Source organism: Rhodofomes roseus, assembly GCF_022264815.1.
Source record: "Rhodofomes roseus strain CIRM-BRFM 1785 chromosome Unknown C8Q71scaffold_36, whole genome shotgun sequence".
Lineage (NCBI taxonomy): Eukaryota > Fungi > Basidiomycota > Agaricomycetes > Polyporales > Fomitopsidaceae > Rhodofomes > Rhodofomes roseus.
The window spans coordinates 267,243-289,212 of record NW_025952992.1 but is presented as its reverse complement, the minus strand read 5'-3'; the positions used below and the strand labels follow the sequence as shown (position 1 = coordinate 289,212).

Genomic DNA, 21,970 nt, shown 5'->3' with positions numbered 1-21,970 from the left:
GTGGTATGAGTACATACAATGCATTGGGTGTTTGGCGGGAAGTCGCTCCCATGAGTGAGGAACACAACTTTACCAGACGCGTCAATCATGACGCCACAGGCTTGATACCGGCTTCCTTGAGTTTCGCAATCAACTCGTCCACACTCGCGACCTGCAAAGCGCCAGGCGTGAGTATGCTACCCAGCTCAACAGCCATTCATCCGCACCTTTGCTCCGCCTTGTCTCTTCGCCGGCTCTGTGACCTTCAATGTCTCGAGGCGAGGCGTGAGATCGACTTGAAGATACTCAGGGGAGAGCTTCACGATCTGCTTCTTCTTAGCCTTCATAATGTTAGGCAACGAGGCATAGCGTGGTTCTACGCTCGCAGTTAATCGGCGTCCGCTTCCGAATGACGTTATTTCACGTACCATTCAACCTACGGGATGCCCCGCTCAGCTCAGGGAGTCCTCGAGGCAAATACTGGTACTCACCGGAGATCCGTCGTAACCACCAAGGGCAAGCGGCACCGCAGCTCCTCCAGACCACCGTCTATCTCCCTCGTCACGCTCGCCTCTTTCTTCTCCGTGTCCACCTCTACCTTGCTCGCGAATGTCGCCTGCGCCCAGTCCATCAGCCCCGCGAGCATCTGGCCCGTCTGGCCCGCATCGTCGTCGATCGCCTGCTTGCCCATGATGACGAGGTCGACGCCGTCCTGCTCGTGCGCAATAACCGCGCGCAGCGCCTTCGCGATACCGAGCGGCTCCGGCGGCGGTGCACCCTCCGCGAGCTCAACGTGGATGCCCGAGTCCGCGCCCATCGCGAGCGCGGTGCGCAGCGTCTCGAGCGACTTGGGCGGCCCGATGGTCACGACCTTGATAGACTTGACTTTGTCCTTGAGTCGTTCGCGCAGCTTGACGGCCTCTTCGACCGCTGAGCAGGAGATTAGTATCACATGTCTGACGTGCCCTTGGTGCCGGACGGAGGACTAGCACGAACCGATCTCGTCGAAAGGGTTCTGGAGCAGCAAAGAGATGAACAACGCGGTCATAAGGACATGCGCATACGCACCATGGAATGCTTAACATTGAGGTCGATGCCCTTCTGGTCAGGGTTGACTCGGATCTTGACCGCATAGTCTACTGTCCTGCATTGAGTTCAGACCCGACCCTTGGGGGACGCCGCACCGTACTTGCCTCTTGATTGGGACCAGGATGTTCAGCAGACGCGCCGCGGTTGGCCTCATCGTGGTAGGAGCAGAAGAGGGTCAACCTGTGGGCCGGCGTCGTCAGTCGCCGATCTCATGACTTGAGCCCGTCCGCGGTGGTTCCGCTCCCGCTCCGCACTGCAGTGTCAGTGCAACCGAATACATGAGAATCATAAGGCTGCGTCAAATAGGTACGATGCATGCTGCAGTCGTTTTAAATCTCCAAGGAAACGAACCGGGGTTCAGGACCGGAGGGGAGGAGTACGGCGACAGCGCCTGCAGCCACCACTTGCACGGGATTCCGGACAACGAGAGCGGGATCTCCGGGGACAACATAGCCGCAACATGGACGTGTCTTGAGTTCACTGACCTGAGCGAGGAGCACGCCGACAAACAAGTAGACTAGAGACAGAGCGATTGAGCACAGGCACTCGAGCGTCGAGCAGGTCGCGTCCAGTAGCTGCCAATGAGCGCCTGTGACGCGAAGCGCGCATCGCGTGAATGTGGGTCGGACTGTGAAATCGACGCGTGCCGTTCGAAACACCGAAGGGAGGCAATTGGGACGGAGCTGGAAAACCAGCGATGACCGAATTCGCCCGAGGCCGCCGTTAACAGTGACGAACTCTTCTTCCACGACGACCTTGATGGTTTCAAGAACGCTTACCGCCTCTCTCGGGCGTGCTCTTCGTAGCGCGGCGCGGCCACAGGTACGTGCTCAAGGGAACATTATTTGCCTGGTCGTGCGCTGACATTCTGCAGCGATCGCTACGCTCGTTCGCGACGGCGGTCAACGTCCCCAGTCCCGCAACCGAGACCACCACGCTCTCTAATGGCCTGACTGTCGCGACGGAGTCGAGCCCACATGCGCAGACCGCAACCGTCGGTGTCTGGATAGATGCTGGCTCGCGGGCGGAGACGGACAGGACAAACGGCACCGCGCACTTCCTCGAGCACATGGCTTTCAAGGGCACGAACCGCCGCAGCCAGCACGCACTCGAGCTGGAGGTGGAGAACTTTGGCGCGCACCTCAACGCGTACACCTCGCGCGAGCAGACGGTGTACTATGCGAAGAGCTTCCGCAAGGACGTGCCCGCCGCGGTGGACATCATCAGCGACATCCTCCAGAACTCGAAGCTCGAGAACTCGGCCATCGAGCGGGAGCGCGATGTCATTCTACGGGAGCAGCAGGAGGTCGACAAGCAGATGGAGGAGGTCGTCTTCGACCACCTACACTCCGTTGCCTTTGCAGGTGTGTAATGCGCTGCACCTTGGGTGCCCCCGGATAGCGGACTTACTCGGTGTAGGTCAACCCCTCGGACGGACAATTCTCGGCCCTAAGGCCAACATTCTGTCCATCAGCCGGGACGACCTGGCGTCGTACATCAATACTAACTACACTGCCGACCGTATGGTGCTCGTCGGCACCGGTGGTGTCGACCACCAGGAGCTAGTCAAGCTCGCCGAGAAGCATTTCTCTTCCCTCCCCGTCTCCTCCAACCCCATCCCGCTCGGCCGCCTTGCCCACCCGAAGACGAAGTTCGTTGGACAGGAAGTGCGCATCCGTGATGACGAGCAGCCCACCGCGCACGTCGCCATTGCTGTTGAGGGTGTCAGCTGGAGCTCGCCCGACTACTTCCCTATGCTCGTCATGCAGTCCATCATGGGTAACTGGGACAGGTCACTCGGCGCAGCGGGTCTCATGTCCTCGCGGTTGTCGCACATCATCTCGGGCAACAACCTCGCGAACAGCTTCATGTCCTTCTCGACATCTTACTCCGACACCGGTCTCTGGGGTATCTACCTTGTGACCGAGAACGTCATGAACATGGACGACATGGTGCACTTCACCCTCAAGGAGTGGACGCGTTTGTCCATTGGCCCGACGGACGTTGAGGTTGAGCGCGCAAAGAGCCAGCTCAAGGCTAGCTTGCTCCTCAGCCTGGACGGCACGACCGCGGTTGCGGAGGATATTGGCAGGCAGCTTGTCACGAGCGGTCGTCGCATGACGCCCAAGCAGCTCGAGCAGGCCGTCGACGCGGTCACGCCTGCGGAGATTAAGCGGGTAGCGCAGAAGTACCTCTGGGACAAGGATGTAAGTGCTTCTGAATATCCACAGGCTTGCAGATGCTGACGGACGTGTATAGATCGCCATTACTGCTACCGGTCCGATTGAGGGTCTCTTGGACTACAACCGTATCCGTGCGGACATGTCGTCGTTGCTGTACTAGACGGGGAGGGCAAGGTAACCGTTAGTGCTCGTTGTTGGCAGTAGCACGTTCTGACAGCTAGCTTAGGACAGTCGATGGATAGAGTAAAAGTAGTCGCTGCTTCCGCTGCTTGTCGTGTAGATAGGACAGTAGGAATAATCTCTCATGAACTCAGTTCATTGTGCGATGAAGCGATGAACGCAGACAGCGAGGAGTTGCAAGGCCTGAATAACCTGCATACGCGTATTCTAAGCTCCATTAAGCGTTGGACGCAGCTGTCCGTGATATAGTATACAGTACAATTACAAGCCTTCATTACAAGCCTTCATCGTACAACTTTCTGCAGAGTGCAATGTAGAATCGCTCCAAGTCCATCTTTGTCGCCAACTCGCTCCGCTCCGCCTGCTTCCTGTTCCTCTCCTGACTTGGGCTGCTGGGCGTCGCGGGCGCACTTTTGTTTGGTGAGGGCCTCGATGATGGTGCCAGAGCAGCGATGGTCTTTGGCGAGGGGACCTGCTCGACAAGCCAATCGAAGACGGCCGACAACTTGTCCGTGGACGACTTCACCACCTCGTCTGCATGTTCCTTGTCCCCGAGGCTTTCCGCTCTCCTCTTGCCATCTGCCCTTCTCCGCTGCTGTTGCTCACTGATCCCCGCACCAACGCTCTTCGCCGCATCCCGCTCCTCGTTCTTCCACGCCCTCACAAACTTGCTCCAGTCCGCCAGGCTCCACCCGTCCCCGTCCTCCTTGCGACCATCGTTCCTCGACCTCCCACCAAGCCCCGGCACGGTCAGCGACGGCAAGTCAACCTCAATCCCCCTCGCTCCGCGCAGGTCCCAGTGGTCGCAGCCCTCCAGCACGCCAAGGAACTCGCCCCACCGCGCACTCTGCACGGTCACAAGCCCGTCGTTGCCCCACTCCTCGTCGCGCCGCCAGAGCGGGTTGCCCTCCTCGCGGAGGCGCTCGCGCTCCCTCTCTTCGAATCCCTCGAGCACCATCTTGGGGAGCCAGAGCGGGTGCCAGACGTTCGTGCTCGCCATGCGCCCCGCGACGCTGAAGTACTTGACGGATGGGTGGTCCGGCGTCGCGGGGTTAAAGATCGTGTTCAGGTAGGTGGAAGTGAGGTTCGCGTACGCGGGCGAGTCGAGCACGGAGAGGAGGAGCGTCGTGAAGGAGGAAGGGAGCGAGGCGAGGGAGAGCGCGGACTTGGGAGAGCGCGGGTTGCTGGATGCACGGACATCGTGGGAGGTGGGGCTGGACGGGCTTCCGGCATCGTCCTCTGCCAGACGTCTCCCTGCTTCCTCGGCCTGCTCCTTCTGGCGTAGACGACCGATACCGATGTTCTCCTAGTCGGGACGTTAACAAGAGGAGTACACTGAATAGCATCACGAAGACTCACCCTGCACCAGTCCATAAATGGGCTACCACAATGGGGCGTAGCGATGGTCGTCAGCGAAAGTGGGGTGTACTCCGTGGGCCGGATGTTGGAAATGAGATGTCGACAGTCTAGTCCGCCCATAGAGTGCGCCATGAAGTTAATACCTCTCCCAGGGGCCTTCTCTCGCAAGAAGCGATCCAAACTTTGAGCCCGCGAAGCCACCGATCCAGTACTTCACGTGAAGACCAAACACAAATTAACCTTATACTTGTGTATAAGGAGCGTGCCCGTACTCACCTTGGCACAGAAGTAACAATTACCTCAGCTCCTAGTTTGTCCCTTATAATGCTCAATACGTTGGACCAATAGTGCATTTGGAGGATGGGGAACGTCGAAGGCCCTCGCACGTCAAAGCCGTACAGACCTGCACATCATCTGGTGTGAGAGCAGCGTCCAACGCGGACGTGAACCAACTCACCATGGCAGAGAGCGATCGGGTTTCTAGGCTTCCTGACAGGGTCATATAGCACAGGGCTGTGGATGAGCTGGTGGATCGTGTCCTTGGGTGGTGCATTTCGTTGTGGGCTATGGTCCGGTGTCTCGCGGTCCACATCCGCTGCATCCGAGTGTCCTGACATTCGCTCAACACCTACGTCTAACTGTAATCGTGCGGTCGAAGGAAACCCCCGATCCGCGGTCGCCCAGGATGGCCAGCGTGTGGCGTTGAAGCCCTCCCAGAGCCTCAGTCGGTCTTCGGCCGAGTTCGTGCCATCCACCCCAGGCTGTAGGCGCGGAAGAAGGTAGTGTTGCGAGATCGACAGTGAAGAGACGACGTTCACGACGCGCCGGAAGAGTAGAGCGACATTGGCCGGTAGCCAGAGTGGGTGCATGTCGAGTGGGACGAAGAGAGCGCGTCCGAAGTCGAGAGACTCGACGAGGAGGCCGTCGGAATCATAGTGATCCACTCTCGCATGTGCTGCCGCCCAATGATTCTCCCCAATTCCCCAATTCTGGGGATATGGGGCTGATTACATAGGGCCCTTTGTGGGAATACTGATGTTAGTATAGTATTCCTACTAGGCTATCTAATCACTTTCATACTGGCGACTCCGGGATTGTCGGGTGGCGGAGAGAAGCCACCCACTGACCAGACTCGAGCATCCAACCGACATCCGCAGGCGTTCTCGTGTACGAGAGTCAACCTATATCTGGACGGAACATACAAGTTGATCTTCATGTCGGACTTGCCTTCGCTTCCTCGCCTTAACCGGAACGGACATGCTAAGCTCGCGCAGCTCTGTCTGTCTGGGTTGCCATTCTCTCAGGTGGAGGTAGATTCCTCACGGTACACCTCCAATAACATCTTTGGCGGAACTATAGCTCACCGAGTAAACAGACTGGCCGTCGTATTCTACTGTCTGGGGACGCTCGACCTGCTAGGCGTCCTTGAGTCCAAAGTGCCAGAAGCAGCGCGTCCGCGCTGGCGAGAGTGGTTCTGGGAGCAACAGACATGTCCGTAGCTCCTCTCCTCCTCGTATCGTCAAAGGGCCCACGGTGATCGCAGACGGGAAGTATGGCACTGGATTCCGACCGGGCCCCTACATGACCCCAGAACACAACGAAGTATGTCTAGCTAGCTCGTCCTTCTAAAAACACACTTTTGACATTCTGCGACAGGCGGATCCGAATCATGGTGAATACGATGTCCCGCATCTCATCATGACGTACACAGCCCTGCTTTCGCTCGCAATTCTCCGGGACGACTTCAGCAAGCTCGATCGCCCGGGAATCCTCCATTTTGTACGATCTTGCCAGCAAGAAGACGGAAGGTTGGCCCTGTTCGCACTCGCTAGATGATCTTGAGCCTGAGGCGTATCTCTATAGCTTCTCAGCACTACCCAACGGGGGCGAAGCCGATCTGCGCACAACATATTGTGCAATCGTGATCTGCAGCCTCCTCGACGATTGGTCCGGGATGGATCTCGAGCGCGCCATCACATACATCCAGCGATGTAGCGTGCGTCCATCGCCCTACCACGCAACTCCAAAGGCTGACCCCAAACACAGAGTCACGAAGGCGGCTACGGTCAAACGCCCGACGGCGAAGCCCTAGGTACGCCCCATAACCCCACCAAGCTCACTAGCGCACTCACATCGCTCTCAGGAGGTACTACATACTGCGCCCTAGCCTCTCTCAAACTCGCCCCCGCAACAACAACCTCACATTGGGAAACACGCATCACCCCCGCCGAACGCGCACGCACGATCAGATGGCTCGCCGCGAACCAGCTGTCTTCAGGCGGGTTCTGCGGGCGGACGAACAAGGTCGCCGATGCGTGCTACTGTTTCTGGTGTGGCGCCTCTCTCGACGTGCGTATCACCATACATATCTGTAGCTCAAGCTGTTGTGACAAAATGTGCGTAGATGCTCGGTGCGGGCGACGTCGTCGACCGGACCGCGCTAGCTACGTTCATGAGCCAATGTCAATTCAAGTTCGGTGGGATCGCGAAGGCGCCTGGTGAACGCGCAGGTAAGCACGGCAGATCTATCAAGGCTCGTCGCACGATCGGTGACCCTTTCGCAGATCCCTACCATACCTACCTTTCCCTCGCAGCACTTGCGGTCTTCCAGCCGCCGGACGCGGACGAAAGTTGGCAGCTCCCACAGTTGGACCCGCTCTGGAACGCGACACTCGACACAGCGCGTTGGGCGCGGGAGCACATCCCGGCGCGTAGATCGCCCTCATAGAGCTCTAGATGATTTCTATTTCAAAGCTTCCGCGGCGCAGATGCTAGATTGTACATATCGGTACACTTTGCTACAGATAAAACACCATCTGCTCATGTACCTTCCGCAAGCAGCAACAGTCACAGACTACTCGTACAACTATACTACAGCGCGTCAGTACATCGGATCTGGTATTGACGACGCCTCCGAATCTGAAGGAGAATGCGCTATGTCTTCTTCCGCTTCTTGACCATGTCGCTATATGAGAGGGGTGCGGGCCGGGTCTGCTTCGTTGGAGGACGGTGCGCGGGTATCACTTCGTCTGTTGAATCCGAATCCCGCAATGGGTGTCTTGGGGCGGGAGGACTCGCAGAGGCCCGCTCTACGTCGTCAGTCTCCGGGTCCTCAATGGATTTGTCATGCTCTCGCTCTGAGGAAGGTCCAGCCTTCACCCATCCATCAACGCGCACGCCGATCTCCTGCGGATCGCCATCCAGATCAGATCGATACTCTTGACCCGCGCACAAGCTTACCTTCACATACACCCTGACGTCCTCCTCTGAGAACGCCTCCCCGAGCACGCTCGTGCCCGCAGGCACACGTTCAGAGCGGAACTTGAGCACGCTCATGAGCAGCAGGAGCGCGCGCCCGTCGTACAGCGCCGCATCCGCGTTGGACACGATCGCGTGGACGGCCTGGACCTGCTCGAGCATCGCGAGCTTGCGGACGAGCAGCGCGAGGCAGTGGTGCACCGCGCTCGCCGGGAGGAGCTGCTGTGCGGAGGCGGCGCCGACGAATGACGCGACGGCGAAGGCGATGTCGAAGAGCCGGAAGGTGTCCCCCCAGAACTCGTAGCGGAGGGTGGCGACGGAGGTGGGGAAGTCCTGCAGACGACCAACGACCGTCGGGCTGAGGACGGGTCCGGAAAGGTGATACACGGAAAGGAGCACTCACCATGTCCCACCAGACAGCGAACTCAGTGAGCACACACTCGCGCAGGAGGTCCTTGAACGTGTCTGCCGCCGCCGCTCCGACGTCCGCCGCGAGGCTCCTCGCGAGGTCGCGCGCGAACGGCGCGAGGACCGCGAGTTCTTCGCCGTACCCCTCTGAGATGCGGTCGGTGACCTTGTTCGCGAGTTCCACGAGGGCGTCCACATCCCATGAACCGAGCGCTACAACATCCTGCGCATACATGCGACGCGCCTTGGGGTCGACCGTGATGCACCCGCGGCGGAACGCGCTGAGCCAGGACTGTTTGACCTGCAGGAAGGCTGGCTCGGCCTTCTCGTACGAGACGTCGGGGTCGGGGTATATGAAGTCGTCGTCGGCGTCCAGGGGTCGGAACGCGGCGGGCACGAAGGGCGAGGCATCGAGGTTGAGGCTAGGCGGGGACCCGGAGATGTTGCGCATGTGCGCACGGCGTGCCTGCTCAGCGAACTGATGCAGCCATTCGGAATGCGAGAGAGCCTTGCGCTCGGTCGAGTGTGTGGCGTCGCGCTCTGACTCGTGTGCAGGCGAAGTGAGGAGCTTGAGGGCGTTGGGGTCGGACTTGGCGCAGCTATAGGTGTCGTCCTCGTCGAGTGTGAAGCTGCTGCTGGAAGCGGAGGAGGAAGGTGTGGACGGTGGTGGGAAACGCGTGGGCTGGCTGACAGGCGTGAACCAGGGGTTGCTCTTTGTGTAGACTGAGTCAGGGGAGTGCTCCTGCAGAGCAGGGGGTGAAGGGGGGCGGGTTGCATCGTCTGAAGCCATCCTCGCCTACCGCTTCAGTGAGCACTCATACACGTTAGGGGGTGTAGGGTGGGCGAGAGGAAGAAGGGGCACGGCTGTGCCGCTCAAGCGCACGGACGCACCTATTATACGCAGCAAAGTTGCCTTGCTTTGACAGTGGAGTGGCTCACAAAGGCGTTTCGCACAATCAAGTTAAGCTCTGGCAGCACGTTGTCGAATAGGAGAGTCGCGCGTCGCACGAGGGGCACCAACCAGACAAAGCGACACAAAGACTCGCGCGTGGGCGCCAGGCACTAGTACAACGAGCCCCTACACAGATAAGCAGTCGATTTGGGTCTTCCCGACAACCTTCATGGGCAGTTCCGAGTGGCCAGTCGAGCGAGCGAGTCGTCTAGATAGTGTGCGATGTCGACATCGTGGACGTCGCTGAGGACGCTTCCCAGAGCAGTTCCCGAGCTGACACCAGAGCTCGACAGACTCTGCAACAAGTCATCCAGTGCACGTCTTGCGCGATTCCGCGCGTTGCCGTCAGTTCATCGCGCGTATTTAGTGCTGCTTCGAGGCCCAAAGCCACAATGTCCTGTCAGATGTGGTCGCCATTGGATAGTAGTGGTGACAGTACTTCCGAGTCTACAGACGGGCGCTCCGTCTCACTTACCGTATACGTTGAGCGCTTAAAGCTTCGTCCTCACAGATTTCTGTATAGCGAGAGAACGGAGTTGTTCAGCAAAGACAAAGGTGGCCCTCTGTATACAGTGGACTTGAGTCGGACAGAATGCAGCTCTTCAGAAGCCACAGCAGATTTCGAATTGAATCAAGGTACAGTAAGTAGAGGCACAACGAACTCGAGCGCCGGCATACTACTCTACTGACGACTTCGGAAGGTGCCCCTCCCTGAGAGGAAGGTCTAGTACGCCAAAGTCATGAGGCACCCGCCGGGGTGGGGTCCTTGTCACTGTCAGAAACCCATCATATCGTCTCCGTAAAACGGCTACTTAGCTTGATATGTGGTTAGTAAGTACTAGTTGGACAGAACGTTGTCGGTGCATTTCCAAGTGCGTTGATCTCAGCGACGCGGCAGAAGGTACATGTTCCGAAACTGAACGCGCGCAGCTTCATCCCATCCTGACCGAAGCATGGCTGTGAAGACATGAGTAGCACACGAGATACACAATGCGGAGCGGCTGGCGACATCGAAACCCGCGACAAAGTGCTATGTCACGCACAGTAAACCATTGACACTAGTACATGTAGTACGATTATAAGCATAGTGCAGTATCATTAAGGCCTCTCCGAGGCAGCAGTAATTCAGAGCAGGCACAATCCAGTCGCCGTGGAGTCTAAATATCCTCCAGAACAGCAAATACCACAACTTCGCGACTTCCGCATCGCCCCCTAGACAATTGGCAGACTAGCAGAGACCGACTGTGGAGGTATTATAGAGACGCCGCTATTTGGCTGCTCTACTTGTCCAGGTGGGTGCATCGATGAAGTCGATACTTTCCACGCTCTCGACGCTGTCTATACTAGATCGCTGTGGATAGATATGAGCATATGATCGTGCAAGAGCAAGCGTGTCCAGCGTACAGATGAGCGTGTGGAGAAGTCCTGAAGAGGGACATCCATCGTCTCCTGCTTTGGTTCCGGCGGGACCATCGGGGTATTCAACAGAACGTGAAGGGTCGTCAACAACGAAGTCGAGAATGGCATGATCGTGAGGTGGGTCGTGAGATGGGTCGTGAACGCGGCGTCGTTGGGTGTGGATGCGGTGGGATAGTCATATCCGCGCGGGGACGGGTGTCTTATAGCTACAATTAGGCTTCCGTCAGCAGACACACATGGAGCGCAAGTCGAGGCGGCCGAGCGCGCTAGTCTCGATTCAGACGTTATAGCAGTGTCACGTGTGCCTGTCAGCGGAGATCGAAAAACCCATACCACAGCCACTGCTATAACGTCTGGTCATTTTCGTAGAGAGGGGTGGGGGTCACTCGGCCCCGTGACGAAACGCGCCGCGAGAGAGGCGGCGGCGGGGGGCGCAGCGCAACGTTACTCGTCTCTGTCGCGCCGACGGTCGAAGTACATACCGTGACTTGCTCTACTGTGCTCGCTAACCTCAGCAATGCTACCAAATTACTACCGCGGCTCTGACGCTACACCAGCCGCTGGTCTCACAAACTCAATGTCAGGGCAACTCTCGCTGTTAACGGGATACTGAACATCACACACGCCCATGCTCACGCATCTCGTCGCTCTGACTCCGCGAAGGCCGACGAGAATGGCATGACTCCGTACGACTGGACCGCAGGTCAACGTTACGGAGGCGATCAATTTTGGGCTCGACTGCATCGTAATTGCGGGAACTGGCGCCGGGAAGATGATGCCTCTCGCAATGCTACTGGCACTGTTGGGGGCCTAGACAAAGCACGAAATAATGCTTGTTTTATCACCGCTTCACGAGCTCGACCTCGATCAGGTAAGCACACTGTGAAGTTTAAACCATGATAATAACCCCTCCACGCTCACAATCATCTCAAAATCGTCTACGGCGCCCGCTAGTCACGTCGGGCAGGGCAGCCTCAAATCTCGACACGGGCTTCCTGGACGTTTCTGTTGACGTTGTATGTGGACATGTGCTTTCCGTTGCAGGGCTCGTACGGAGGTCTTCGCGCGGCGAGGTTGCAGAAGGGCGTCGAGCAGCGCGAACTGTGGAGCACATGGACCCTGTGGGTTATCTTGATATACTACGCGGATTGGTCGCGGTTGATTTGCGCCACACGCACCGTTTCCCGCGTCTAGTAGGGCGCTCAACCTCGCTCCCCGCCACCGGCGCGTTCATGTTTTAAACCTCCTTTGCCTAGCTTTCTACAGGTGTGGGCTGTGAGCATGGCAGGAAAATTTTAGCACTCACTCAGAATTTCATAAAGATGCATGTGAGGACACCCAAAGGCCTACGAAGGCCGAGGGAGACTCTTTCTGAGGAGAGCAAATAGAGCCAAACATGTGCAATGCACGGTCACGCTTGTCACGGCCAAAGCTCTCCCCGGTGGCTGGGCACATGCTTTGACCTCGTACATTGACCTCTCATTCAACGCCAACAATCATGTGTATTGAGAGTCTTTTTAATTGTACATTGATGTTGCATTGATGTCATATTTGCGGCAATCCACAATTACTGTGAAGACCGCATCACAGTGGCTCGCCAGCCTCTTAGCGCCCGTGACCTCCGAGAGGGACTCATCGAATTAATCCGCACACTGCGAGTATGCAGCTGGACATGGGCAAACAGAGACCTATACACCTTCCATTGCGTTTCTAGGTGCTTAAGTATCTCCTACTAACTCGCGAGAAGGCCGTGGCGTTCAATTCGAACCGCTTTGGCCCTCTCAGTCGTGTGAAGAGCGTAGCGCTAGCGCGCATGCAACGCACAATTGAACCGCGACCAATCCGCGTACGTTACTTGATGGGCTGTATCAGAGTCTACTGCGTTTGCAGGGTACAGAAGAACTCACCCTACGTTTGGACTTACATTGTATCACGTCCCCTACATTCCGGACCTAACATGGTCCATGCTGCCGGCGGGAGGAGATTGCAGAGCTCGAGGTGATAGTATAGCGCGGATGTATACAGCAGATACACCTCATCTGTGAGTGCGCAACGCGTCGTGCACCGCGACGTATGTGCCTCTCTTGCGGCGCGTTTCGTCACGGGGCCGAGTGACCCCCACCCCTCTCTACGAAAATGACCAGACGTTCTGGAGGTGTGTGTGGTATGGGTTTTTCGATCTCCGCTGACGTACGCACGTGACACCTCCAGGACGTCTGGATCGAGACTAGAGCGCGCCTCGACGCGCCCCGATGACATCAGCGACACGGTCTCGTGATGGCTTGCCTCTTTGGGACGTCCGCCTCGTCCGCGCGCGGAGCAGTGGTACTCAGCAGAGATGACACGATGGGTACAGTACTGTAGAGCTCCTCGATTACCTACGTAGCGGTTTGAATGCCTGTAATACCTGTAAACCACAGTACTACCATTTCTGATGGACTATCGGCGATGGTTGACAGCTTGAGCACTCAAAACTACCGATTGGCAAGCGCATCTGCAGCCTTCTTGCGGCCACTTCCTAATCTCCTCGAATTCAGACGTTTCCTTACCGATTTTGCATGGTATTCCGTCGGCTAAATCGTCCTACTGTAGGGCTTTTACAGATTGTGGGGTATGAAGTCAATCGAGCCGTGGCCGACTGAGGAGTCGGGCGCGTTTGTAATGTGATCGTTTGTAATGTGACTGTGCCTTCCGGCCGATCTTACTACAAGGGCCCAACATATTTCTTTGGCAAGCTAAGAATCCCGGGGTACCCTCGTCAACTGCTCCAGGAGTACTTACTGCAGGCCGGGTATTGTACTTGCGTAGTACTTTGAAGGGACACTCGGAGCAGGCAGGCGCTCGGTCCTCGGGCAAGGCCCGGGCATCGAGCCGCGTCCGCGTTTTGATTGAACTGTGGCCTTGCGGTCAGTGAGTTCCTACAACCTTACTGACGGATTGACCATGAGACACGTACCGTGGGAGCTAGACCCTCTCCGCGGCCCTCCGGAGCGAGCATTTGAAAGGCCAGGCCGGGCACATAAAAGGGACTGTAAGTGTCAGTGACTCGGTCTGCAAGAGATCCAGCGCACCTTTGCGACGCCTTGTGCCAGTGGCTTTCAAGGCAAGTGTGCACACCATGGCGAACGTGAAGGTTGCGATTATCACAGGCGCATCCTCCGGTACGTGTGCTGTATGGTTGCATTCTGTGGTATGGTACGGTACTGATCGATGCAAATGATATCATGCAGGTATTGGAAGGAGTAGCGCAATCGCGCTGTCCAAAGCAGGATGGTCGATCGCACTCTATGCCAGACGGCTAGAGAACCTGCAAGAGACGAAATCGTTGTGTGCCAATCCAGACCAGATCCTTGTCGTGCAGGGCGATGTCACAGACGAGGAAAGCGTCATCAACCTCTTCCGCAGAACAGTCGAGCATTTCGGTAAGTCGTACTCGCGCATAGTATAACCGTCCACAGAGACGTTCGCTCACGCACATTCAGGTCGCCTGGACCTGATCTTCAATGTAAGCCTTCCGAGCGCGTCGTCCTCACCAGGGTAGACATCTAACCGCCAACGCATCCACACTAGAACGCCGGCATCAGCGCAGGCGGCCCCATCGAGGAGCTCTCGCTCGAGAAGTTCCAGCAAGTGACGAGCATCAACCTCGTCGGGACCTTCCTCTGCACACGCGAGGCGGTCAAGGTCTTCAAAGCGCAGACGCCCCAGGGCGGGCGCATCATCAACAACGGCTCCATCTCCGCGTACACGCCCCGCCCAAACTCCGCGCCGTACACGGCGACGAAGCACGCTGTTCTCGGGATGACGAAGTCCACGCTGTTGGATGGGCGGAAGTATAACATTACGTGCACGCAGATCGACATCGGTGAGCGGCAAGTGGTATGAAGCTCTTGGCGGGGCTGACGGTTCGTTGACTGTAGGCAATGCCGCGACGACGATGGCGATCGGCCATGCCGGAGGGATTATACAAGCTAACGGCGAGGTCGTCGCCGAGCAGATGATGGATGTACAGCACGTTGGCGATACTGTCGCATACGTTGCTGGGCTGCCTCTGGACGTCACCATGCTCACTGTGAACATCATGTAAGTCGGAAGCTTGAGCGTGTCTCTTGCGGCGTGCTGACACTGATGGTTTGCAGGGCAACGCGTATGCCGTTCGTTGGGAGGGGATGAGGGGACGACTTGTTACAGTAACATGTACAACACTTGCCATCGTGAATGCGAGCATCAGCCATACTCAGCGTGACGGCAGAGAGCCTGACAGATGAATGGAGCATGAATAGCATCTAAAGAGCACCGCTAGACCGATAGTGAGAAACAAAGCGTGCTTCACGCATGTACACCGAGCTTGAACATGGAGGCAATAACATCCTGCACGCCCTCCTGCAGACCGACCTTGCTGTGCGAGCCCCAGTTGGCCTCCACGTACACCACCGTCCCATACGTCCCCTCGAACTGCTCTATCGTGCCAAACGCGGGCACGTCGACCTTGCGCACGAGCGCGGTGCGCGCCTCCCTGCGCGCCTTCTGCGCCTCCGTGAAGGCCTGAAAGTGCTCATGTGGGACGGGCGCGCCTGGATTGTCGGGGAGGGGGAAGTCGGGCGGGAGCAGTGGGTCGAGGAGCTTGTCCATGAGCGACCGGGAGTGTGAGTGCGGAATTTGGTAGTCATCCGTGGAGTGTGCAATTAAGGTCGGCACGTTGAATTCCTGCATGTCCAGTATTCAGTTTGCGGGTAGTCTCGCCGCAGCGGATGTGCTTACATGAATGACAGAAAGCGTATCGTACAGTTCGCTCGCCAGTCTCTTCACGATCTCTAGATTAAGGGCTTAGTGGCACGGTCCAGATGCAAGTCAGATCCATGCTTACTGCGACCGAGTGCGAAACTCTGTAACGGCTGCAGCAGAGGGAATCCCCACAGCTCGTAAGTCTCGAGCAGTGTCGACATACTCGAGAATGGTGCGAGGAGGACTACGCCCCTCGGCTTGACGCCCTCGCGCGCCAGACGCGACGCTAGCTTTCCAGTGACGCCCGTACCGAGGCTGTGCCCGAGGACGAGCACCTCCTCAGGCTTCGCCCCGTGTTCCACGAGCCAGTCCCAGGCTGCGTATGAGTCGAGTTTGATACCCTCTTCGTATGGAGAGCCTTGGCTGTTCCCGAAGCCGCGGTAGTCGATCGCGAAGATGTTCGCGCCCAGACGCGCTGTCCAAGCGATGTAGTGCTGGATGCGCCAGGTCGTGCAGCGGGAGCCGGCTGAGCCATGGAAGTAGAGAATCGTCGGTCGAGACTTGATCGCGTCTTCTACCGTCTCGAGAGACGGCTGTGAGAGAGGCTCTGGTGTAGATGTGCGGAGAGTTTGGTAGTAGGAGTCCGCGAGCATGAACCACGCTCCGAGGGTGACATTATCAGAGGTGTGGACCTTGAGGTCGAGTGTTTTGCCAGCTAGCCACACCGCGAATGAGCCTTACTTCTCGGTATATACCACGATGAATGTGACCACCAGACAGTGGTCGAACGCAGGGCTGAACAACTCTGGAGCATGCATCAATGGTCCTGGGCTGGCAGTGGGCACACTCCCGCGACCACGCGTGTCTCGAATGGCTGTCTGTACAATGTCGACGACTGGGGACACCTAAGAGAGACCACTCACGCGCAAGGCCATACATTTCGGGAACATCAAATGTCCGGTGCCATGGCTCGGTGATCCAGTGCTCGTAGGCCACACTGGTGGCCAATTCAACTTCGACGACGGCCTAGACAAGCTCGCAGACTCACTGCCTCTGGATGTAGGGCACCGAAAGTAAGGCGATCACTGCAACGTAGAATCCAGTGAGCCAGAACGCGAACTTGTGCGCGCGAGCGAGGAAGCCCCGATTCGGATGGACATCGACTTGTGAGTCTGCTGGCATGGTGTATGTCGCCGTGTGTACGTCGAGATCCCGTACTGTCGGAGCCTCCTCCAGGCTGCGTAGGAGATTGTAGTAGGAAGGACTCCTTTGAGGGAGCGAGGGCGGTCCTAGGGCGTCGAGGGCGCCATATTTGAGTTGGCTTCAACGGCTGAGACACATGGGGTGATCCGGTATTTCCAAATGCGGGTTGTGCTGCATGTTGATTTTGACTGACCGACTGCATGTCCAGACTTGTTCACGAACAACGGCTTATTCGTACTCATTTCCTGCGTAGATGCTCTGAGCGGAAGCTCGAGCTTAAGGCAGCGAGAATCCCTGTCAGAGCGTCCGGGTGAAGCGAGAATAGGTGAGCACCTGATTTGCCGACGGGTCAGCCAGCGACTCAGCGGTCCCAACGCTCGCCCCAAACCTCCCGTCCGGGGACAACATTTGCTCGGTCCACGACATCAACATATACCCCTCGGAACTCTGCTCGACTAGTCTGTTGTCACACTTGGTGCCTGGACGATCTCTGCGTGCAGAAGATGAAGCAGAGCTCCGGTGCGCAACCGTCGGCAGCCGGAGACCTAGAGGGTCAGGTCGACCCCATAGATGTTCAAAGGTCGGAGAAGGGCCCGGGCCTGACACAGAATCCAACGCCTCTATCACAATCCCCATCCGCGACTTTACGGCTGAACGACACAAATACGCTGAACGATCCTCCACGATGGATGCGACGCATGTGGATCGGGTCGGGAATGATTCGCGATGTCCGTGCTAGAGCACCGTACTACATCAGTGATTGGACGGACGCCTGGAACTATCGTGTCATCCCTGCTATCGTCCTCATATTCTTTGCCAAGTGAGTTGAGTCTTCGTTTGGCTTGAGGCCAGCGCGGCAGGGGGCGGATGATGAAGGTATCCCTCCGGGCTGACTCCAATGGTCTAATTGCTAATACTCTGCGTACAGTGTCTTGCCAGGCATTGCGTTTTCGCTGGATCTCATAGAAACGACAAATCAATACGGAGTCTCAGAGGTTCTGCTATCCTCCTTCATGGCCGCCTTCATATTCTCCGTGTTCGGCGCTCAGCCACTATGCATAGCAGGCGTAACGGGACCTATCACAGTGCTCAACAAGACGATCTACAATATTATCGAGCGACAACCTGACGCACCCGACTATCTGCAGTTCGTCGGATGGGTCTACCTGTGGGGCGCCATATTGCACTGGATCACAGCTGCCTTGAATTGTGAGAGTACAACCTTCTCGTCCATGTCCCGGGGTATTGAGTTCGTCCAGGTTGCAATTTTCTGCGTTATGTCACCCTCTTCCCTTGCGATACCTTCGGGTTCTACGTCTCATGGGTCTACCTGCAGTACGGCGTGCAGGTCATCACGAGGGAATTCCCTGCGGGGTCCGCCTCGCCATCGGACTCGTCTACACTCGACGGTGCCTTCGTCGGCGTCATACTGGCTCTACTAATGCTTGTGATGTCGTTCCTCTTCCGGTCACTGTCGCAGTCTGCGTACTTCCATCGACATGTCCGCCGCTTCCTCGCCGATTATGGAATGCCAATATCACTGGTTGCTGCGTCGGCAATGGCGTATTGGGGACGGTTTAATGCTGCAAATCCAAGCACTCTTCCAACCAGCAAAGCCTTCCAGCCTGCCAACAGCAGAGAGTGGCTCGTGCGGTTCTGGCAATTGGACGGCAAGTGGGTGGGTATTGCCTTCCCGTTTGGCTTCGTCCTCTGGGTCCTGTTCTTCTTTGACCATAACGTTTCGGTACGTTCTCGGCTTTCGTGTGCTGAGGTACAATGCTCACTCGTCGCAGTCTCTCATGGCCCAGGGGACTGCGTTTCCACTACGTAAGCCTCCGGGGTTCCATTACGACTTCTTCCTCCTCGGTGTCACGACGTTCATCGCGGGCCTACTCGGGTTGCCAGCTCCCAATGGGCTCATCCCGCAAGCACCAATCCATACTACGTCCTTGCTCATCATGGGATACCCCAAGAGAAAGGATGCCGAAGAGCAAGACGATGGCAGGGGTTCAATGAAGCGGACACAAGAGAAGCGTCAACTAGTCGACCAAAATGAAGCTATACTACAACCCATACGCACGCGCCACTCATTTCTGGAGCCGGAGTTGGCGCCCGACCCTACGCAAGTCCGTGACGGCGAGGGTGACGCGCGCAGGCAAGAGGTACCTGTCGCTGTGGTCGAGCAGCGCGTCTCCAACCTCGCCCAAGGCGCGCTGTGCCTTGTACTACTGACGCGTCCATTCTTGCATGTTCTGCATCTGATCCCGCGTGGCGTCTTGGCGGGTCTTTTGTGAGTTGTGGCTTTTCCTCCGTTTGGAATGTCGGAGGGTTAATCCGTGACGTTGATAGTTGGTACATGGGCCTGGATGCGCTGCAAGGCAATGGGATTACGCAGCGCCTCCTGTACTTTTTCCGCGACAAGGCTCTCACTCCTGCAGACGAGCCCCTGCGCAAGGTTCGCAGGTCGCGCATCCTGCTATTCGTCGCTGTGCAGCTGGCAGGTTTTGGTGCGACGTTCGCCGTTACACAGACCATCGGTGCGTCGTCTGTTACTCTTCATCATCTGTAATGCTCACAGGAAGTACAGCGGCAATTGGATTTCCTGTCATCATCCTTCTATTAATCCCATTGCGCACATTGGTTGTTCCTCGTCTTCCTTTCACCGAAGAGGAGCTGGCAATCTTGGACGGGCCCACGGCGTCACCATTTGTAAGTGATGATATGTGATTTCTGCGCTCAACGTCTGTTCCTGACGGTCTGTATACTAGACCATGGCCTCTGTGGGAGGTGTGAGATGATAACCGACGAGTGTAAAGCTACAAGCTACTGGAATGAATGCATCATTCGTTTGGCATTTTGTCATCTGAGCGCCCAGTATGACGTCGATGAGCTGAACTTCAATCCACCTCGAGTACACTTGCGACATCAATGCGCTTGAGTTTGGTTCCGCCCATAGGAATTGGTGACCCGGTGAGCAATCCATTTCGATCTTTGTCCATACAATACGCGTCGAGGGTCACGGAGGATGACTTCAGACGCAGCCTTCGGACAGTGCGGCGTCGAGACACCCCGACCTTGACGTCGGACATCGCGGATGTGCCATACGTCGATTGTGGGTGACCAATGGTCTCGGCGTTCATGTTCATGTCAGGCACCTTCAGAACGTCTCTTCGAGTGGATCGCTTCACACTATCCGGATGGTGCTCTGTGCATTGTCGGTATGCCCTTCGAGAACCTAGCGCTGTAGATGTGGTCAGGGAGAGTTGCTGCCTGATATTCCTGAGTTCTGTTCAATGCACCTTTCTCTGACTCTGGGCGTGTTCGCGAGAATGGCAGTGAACTCGAGGAGATGCGTATCTATATTCACATTTGACAGATCGCGGTGGATGGCACTTAAGACTTGGGAAGGCACGGTCGCAGAGAAATACTGCAGGAGCGATGGGCCCAGACAGTGCTAGGGCTGCCTATAAAGCTGATATGGAACCCGGCAAGTCTTGCATTCACCAGCCCGTGGTGTGCATTGCTACGATGTCTGACAGCACCGTCATTGGATTCGTCCTCATTGCTCGTCACGGCGACCGCCACGAAAATTTCCAGAACCCAGATACTTTCGCGGTATCTCAGACAGCCATTACACCGCTGGGAAAGGTACGCCGAACGTCGCTTCATCGGGTGCCTCCCTCGTCTCTCCGCTGACTCTGTGCTCCTGGTCACAGCAGCTCAGCAATTTCCTGCGATCTGTGTACCTCGACCGAAGCTTGCCCTCGTACATCGCAGGTATCTCGCCTTCCACTTCAATCTTCAACAGCACTGGTCAGGTTGCAGTGTACGCCGACAACGACTTCCCGAATGACACGGTCATCCTGGATAGTACCGCGGCTCTAACGCAGGGCCTCTGGCCAGCGACGCCTCTGCAGAACATCACCCTGGCTAATGGCACGACCATCGTCAATCCACTGGGAGGGTACAAATATGTCCCAGGTTTGTCGGTTGTCCTCGGTGTGACACTACGTCGTTGACGAGTTCACAATGTGCAAGTCAACGGAATCAACCCTGATGAGAATGTCTCCCCTAAAGGGACGACGGACTGTACGGTGCGTCAGCTCTTTAATGCACCGGCTCGGCTCGGCTCATTGCATTCAAGACCTTCCTTAACTGCGCACAAGTCCTGTACAACTGGACGTTGTTTCAAGAAGTGTCTACAAATGCCTCGGCGTTTTTCGCAGCACTTCCACCATATGTTGGAGGCCGGCCGATCGAGCTTGAGAATGCCGTGTGTGATATGATACCTCCGTACCCCCTGTCATTGCTGAGTACCATGACCGCCTTGCGTTTCACAGTGGAATGTAGGTTGTCGTCTTTTGCCGTTATATCTTTGTCTGTAACCCGCTTCACTGCAGATCTTTGACTACATGAACTTTCAAGCTTCAAGACGTTCACAACGCAACGTATGCTTCCAACGTCCCCAAAACACTATTAGAACACTGAACAGGCACGTGCGCTCGCCAATTAGCAGCGGCTCGATGCCTCGTGTGCCTCCCCTGCCCCAAAGCACGAGGCACGATAACATCGTGCATCTGGGCGTCCAGTATAGCTGCAGGAAGTGAGTATTGACTCTAGAAAGCGAAAACACCAGGTACGTATTCAGCAATTCTGTGCGCGTCCGAGTCGCGCAACGGGTGTTGACACTGTTGAGTGGACACTGATACCGTCATACCGCATCACATATCGCCTCACATGTCCGAAAGGTCAATAGACCAACTCTCCGAGGCTCGAGACGAGGGACGTTGAGGATATGGGACTGAAGTGACCAGAAGAGATGGTGGTGAGCAACTGTACGAAGCTTTCACTATCCGAGTCTCCATTTGCGGCTCATCGCACGTGAACGGACATATGAAGCGGTAAGTCCGGTTGTCCGACCAGTCACTGGCCAATCCAATCAGGTACCGGCGGTACCGGCCGCAGACTGCCGCAGCAGTGCCAATTGGTAGCACTGCGGACAAAGCAGGTTGCGCGGAGCGCTTACATTGTCTGAACATTGTCAGAACATGTATATCATCTCAAGATCCGAATATTATCTATTTTCCTAGACCGAACATTGAAAAGCAGCCAATGAGGAGCCGTGCCTTTCAATGTTCGGTCACCGATAATAGTTCATGTTCGGATTTCGAGATGATATACTCATTCTAACGATGATCTGACACTTATCCGACGC

At 56.6% G+C, this 21,970-nt stretch overlaps 9 protein-coding genes across 9 annotated transcripts; 5 read left to right on the top strand and 4 right to left on the bottom strand.

Moving 5' to 3' along the window:
- Positions 1-85: 85 nt before the first annotated feature.
- C8Q71DRAFT_799656 (uncharacterized protein) lies at positions 86-1,222 on the bottom strand (the record flags this gene model as incomplete). The annotated part of the gene is made up of 6 exons (XM_047925903.1): positions 86-151; positions 207-381; positions 471-909; positions 976-994; positions 1,048-1,123; positions 1,164-1,222. 6 exons carry the CDS (start codon positions 1,220-1,222, stop codon positions 86-88), a joined length of 834 nt encoding a protein of 277 aa, XP_047773149.1.
- Positions 1,223-1,827: 605 nt separating this feature from the next.
- Positions 1,828-3,411, top strand: C8Q71DRAFT_727962 (Metalloenzyme, LuxS/M16 peptidase-like protein; the record flags this gene model as incomplete). The annotated part of the gene is made up of 4 exons (XM_047921908.1): positions 1,828-1,890; positions 1,943-2,432; positions 2,488-3,275; positions 3,328-3,411. 4 exons carry the CDS (start codon positions 1,828-1,830, stop codon positions 3,409-3,411), a joined length of 1,425 nt encoding a protein of 474 aa, XP_047773148.1.
- Positions 3,412-3,530: 119 nt separating this feature from the next.
- Positions 3,531-5,813, bottom strand: C8Q71DRAFT_398853 (alpha/beta-hydrolase). Its single transcript, XM_047918313.1, has 4 exons — positions 5,248-5,813; positions 5,067-5,193; positions 4,791-5,001; positions 3,531-4,737 (listed from the first exon to the last, which is right to left on the bottom strand). The coding sequence occupies exons 1-4, from the start codon at positions 5,657-5,659 to the stop codon at positions 3,706-3,708; spliced, it is 1,782 nt and encodes a 593-aa protein (XP_047773147.1). The 5' UTR covers positions 5,660-5,813; the 3' UTR covers positions 3,531-3,705.
- Positions 5,814-5,859: 46 nt separating this feature from the next.
- On the top strand, positions 5,860-7,619 carry C8Q71DRAFT_398806 (terpenoid cyclases/Protein prenyltransferase). The gene is made up of 8 exons (XM_047918311.1): positions 5,860-6,281; positions 6,334-6,392; positions 6,447-6,598; positions 6,654-6,786; positions 6,837-6,882; positions 6,934-7,139; positions 7,195-7,300; positions 7,355-7,619. The coding sequence occupies exons 1-8, from the start codon at positions 6,005-6,007 to the stop codon at positions 7,516-7,518; spliced, it is 1,143 nt and encodes a 380-aa protein (XP_047773146.1). The 5' UTR covers positions 5,860-6,004; the 3' UTR covers positions 7,519-7,619.
- Position 7,620: 1 nt separating this feature from the next.
- On the bottom strand, positions 7,621-9,485 carry C8Q71DRAFT_398812 (uncharacterized protein). The gene is made up of 4 exons (XM_047918312.1): positions 9,348-9,485; positions 8,452-9,252; positions 8,031-8,381; positions 7,621-7,976 (listed from the first exon to the last, which is right to left on the bottom strand). The coding sequence occupies exons 2-4, from the start codon at positions 9,244-9,246 to the stop codon at positions 7,725-7,727; spliced, it is 1,398 nt and encodes a 465-aa protein (XP_047773145.1). The 5' UTR covers positions 9,247-9,252; positions 9,348-9,485; the 3' UTR covers positions 7,621-7,724.
- A 4,252-nt stretch (positions 9,486-13,737) lies between these two features.
- C8Q71DRAFT_789610 (short-chain dehydrogenase/reductase SDR) lies at positions 13,738-15,074 on the top strand. The gene is made up of 6 exons (XM_047925269.1): positions 13,738-13,988; positions 14,058-14,249; positions 14,310-14,332; positions 14,398-14,692; positions 14,748-14,910; positions 14,967-15,074. The coding sequence occupies exons 1-6, from the start codon at positions 13,946-13,948 to the stop codon at positions 14,998-15,000; spliced, it is 750 nt and encodes a 249-aa protein (XP_047773144.1). The 5' UTR covers positions 13,738-13,945; the 3' UTR covers positions 15,001-15,074.
- On the bottom strand, positions 15,075-16,940 carry C8Q71DRAFT_789602 (Alpha/Beta hydrolase protein). Its single transcript, XM_047925268.1, has 5 exons — positions 16,601-16,940; positions 16,476-16,549; positions 15,695-16,267; positions 15,589-15,641; positions 15,075-15,534 (listed from the first exon to the last, which is right to left on the bottom strand). Exons 1-5 carry the CDS (start codon positions 16,732-16,734, stop codon positions 15,157-15,159), a joined length of 1,212 nt encoding a protein of 403 aa, XP_047773143.1. The 5' UTR covers positions 16,735-16,940; the 3' UTR covers positions 15,075-15,156.
- On the top strand, positions 16,933-19,672 carry C8Q71DRAFT_843573 (anion exchanging protein). The gene is made up of 7 exons (XM_047926568.1): positions 16,933-17,575; positions 17,684-17,964; positions 18,015-18,499; positions 18,549-19,045; positions 19,105-19,292; positions 19,343-19,464; positions 19,524-19,672. The coding sequence occupies exons 1-7, from the start codon at positions 17,259-17,261 to the stop codon at positions 19,551-19,553; spliced, it is 1,920 nt and encodes a 639-aa protein (XP_047773142.1). The 5' UTR covers positions 16,933-17,258; the 3' UTR covers positions 19,554-19,672.
- Positions 19,673-20,206: 534 nt separating this feature from the next.
- C8Q71DRAFT_911751 (uncharacterized protein) lies at positions 20,207-21,322 on the top strand (the record flags this gene model as incomplete). The annotated part of the gene is made up of 7 exons (XM_047929144.1): positions 20,207-20,403; positions 20,472-20,736; positions 20,794-20,849; positions 20,900-21,028; positions 21,096-21,101; positions 21,156-21,203; positions 21,272-21,322. Exons 1-7 carry the CDS (start codon positions 20,233-20,235, stop codon positions 21,320-21,322), a joined length of 726 nt encoding a protein of 241 aa, XP_047773141.1. The 5' UTR covers positions 20,207-20,232.
- Positions 21,323-21,970: the final 648 nt, after the last annotated feature.

Excerpts from the sequence above, each read along its gene's own strand:
- C8Q71DRAFT_398853 (XM_047918313.1), bottom strand. The coding sequence starts at position 5,659 with ATGCACCCACTCTGGCTACCGGCCAATGTCGCTCTACTCTTCCGGCGC. Across the intron at positions 5,194-5,247 it reads CCCGATCGCTCTCTGCCATG|GTCTGTACGGCTTTGACGTG; the intron begins GTGAGTTGGTTC and ends GATGATGTGCAG. Across the intron at positions 5,002-5,066 it reads ATTGTTACTTCTGTGCCAAG|TACTGGATCGGTGGCTTCGC; the intron begins GTGAGTACGGGC and ends CTTCACGTGAAG.
- C8Q71DRAFT_398806 (XM_047918311.1), top strand. The coding sequence starts at position 6,005 with ATGTCGGACTTGCCTTCGCTTCCTCGCCTTAACCGGAACGGACATGCT. Across the intron at positions 6,599-6,653 it reads TGCCAGCAAGAAGACGGAAG|CTTCTCAGCACTACCCAACG; the intron begins GTTGGCCCTGTT and ends GTATCTCTATAG. Across the intron at positions 6,883-6,933 it reads GCCCGACGGCGAAGCCCTAG|GAGGTACTACATACTGCGCC; the intron begins GTACGCCCCATA and ends CATCGCTCTCAG.
- C8Q71DRAFT_398812 (XM_047918312.1), bottom strand. The coding sequence starts at position 9,246 with ATGGCTTCAGACGATGCAACCCGCCCCCCTTCACCCCCTGCTCTGCAG. Across the intron at positions 8,382-8,451 it reads TCGCTGTCTGGTGGGACATG|GACTTCCCCACCTCCGTCGC; the intron begins GTGAGTGCTCCT and ends GGTCGTCTGCAG. Across the intron at positions 7,977-8,030 it reads ACGTCAGGGTGTATGTGAAG|GAGATCGGCGTGCGCGTTGA; the intron begins GTAAGCTTGTGC and ends GGCGATCCGCAG.
- C8Q71DRAFT_789610 (XM_047925269.1), top strand. The coding sequence starts at position 13,946 with ATGGCGAACGTGAAGGTTGCGATTATCACAGGCGCATCCTCCG. Across the intron at positions 14,250-14,309 it reads CAGAACAGTCGAGCATTTCG|GTCGCCTGGACCTGATCTTC; the intron begins GTAAGTCGTACT and ends ACGCACATTCAG. Across the intron at positions 14,333-14,397 it reads GCCTGGACCTGATCTTCAAT|AACGCCGGCATCAGCGCAGG; the intron begins GTAAGCCTTCCG and ends CATCCACACTAG.
- C8Q71DRAFT_789602 (XM_047925268.1), bottom strand. The coding sequence starts at position 16,734 with ATGCCAGCAGACTCACAAGTCGATGTCCATCCGAATCGGGGCTTCCTC. Across the intron at positions 16,550-16,600 it reads GTGCCCTACATCCAGAGGCA|TGTGGCCTACGAGCACTGGA; the intron begins GTGAGTCTGCGA and ends ATTGGCCACCAG. Across the intron at positions 15,535-15,588 it reads ATACGCTTTCTGTCATTCAT|GAATTCAACGTGCCGACCTT; the intron begins GTAAGCACATCC and ends CTGGACATGCAG.
- C8Q71DRAFT_843573 (XM_047926568.1), top strand. The coding sequence starts at position 17,259 with ATGAAGCAGAGCTCCGGTGCGCAACCGTCGGCAGCCGGAGACCTAGAG. Across the intron at positions 17,576-17,683 it reads GTCCTCATATTCTTTGCCAA|TGTCTTGCCAGGCATTGCGT; the intron begins GTGAGTTGAGTC and ends CTCTGCGTACAG. Across the intron at positions 19,293-19,342 it reads CGCCGTTACACAGACCATCG|CGGCAATTGGATTTCCTGTC; the intron begins GTGCGTCGTCTG and ends CAGGAAGTACAG.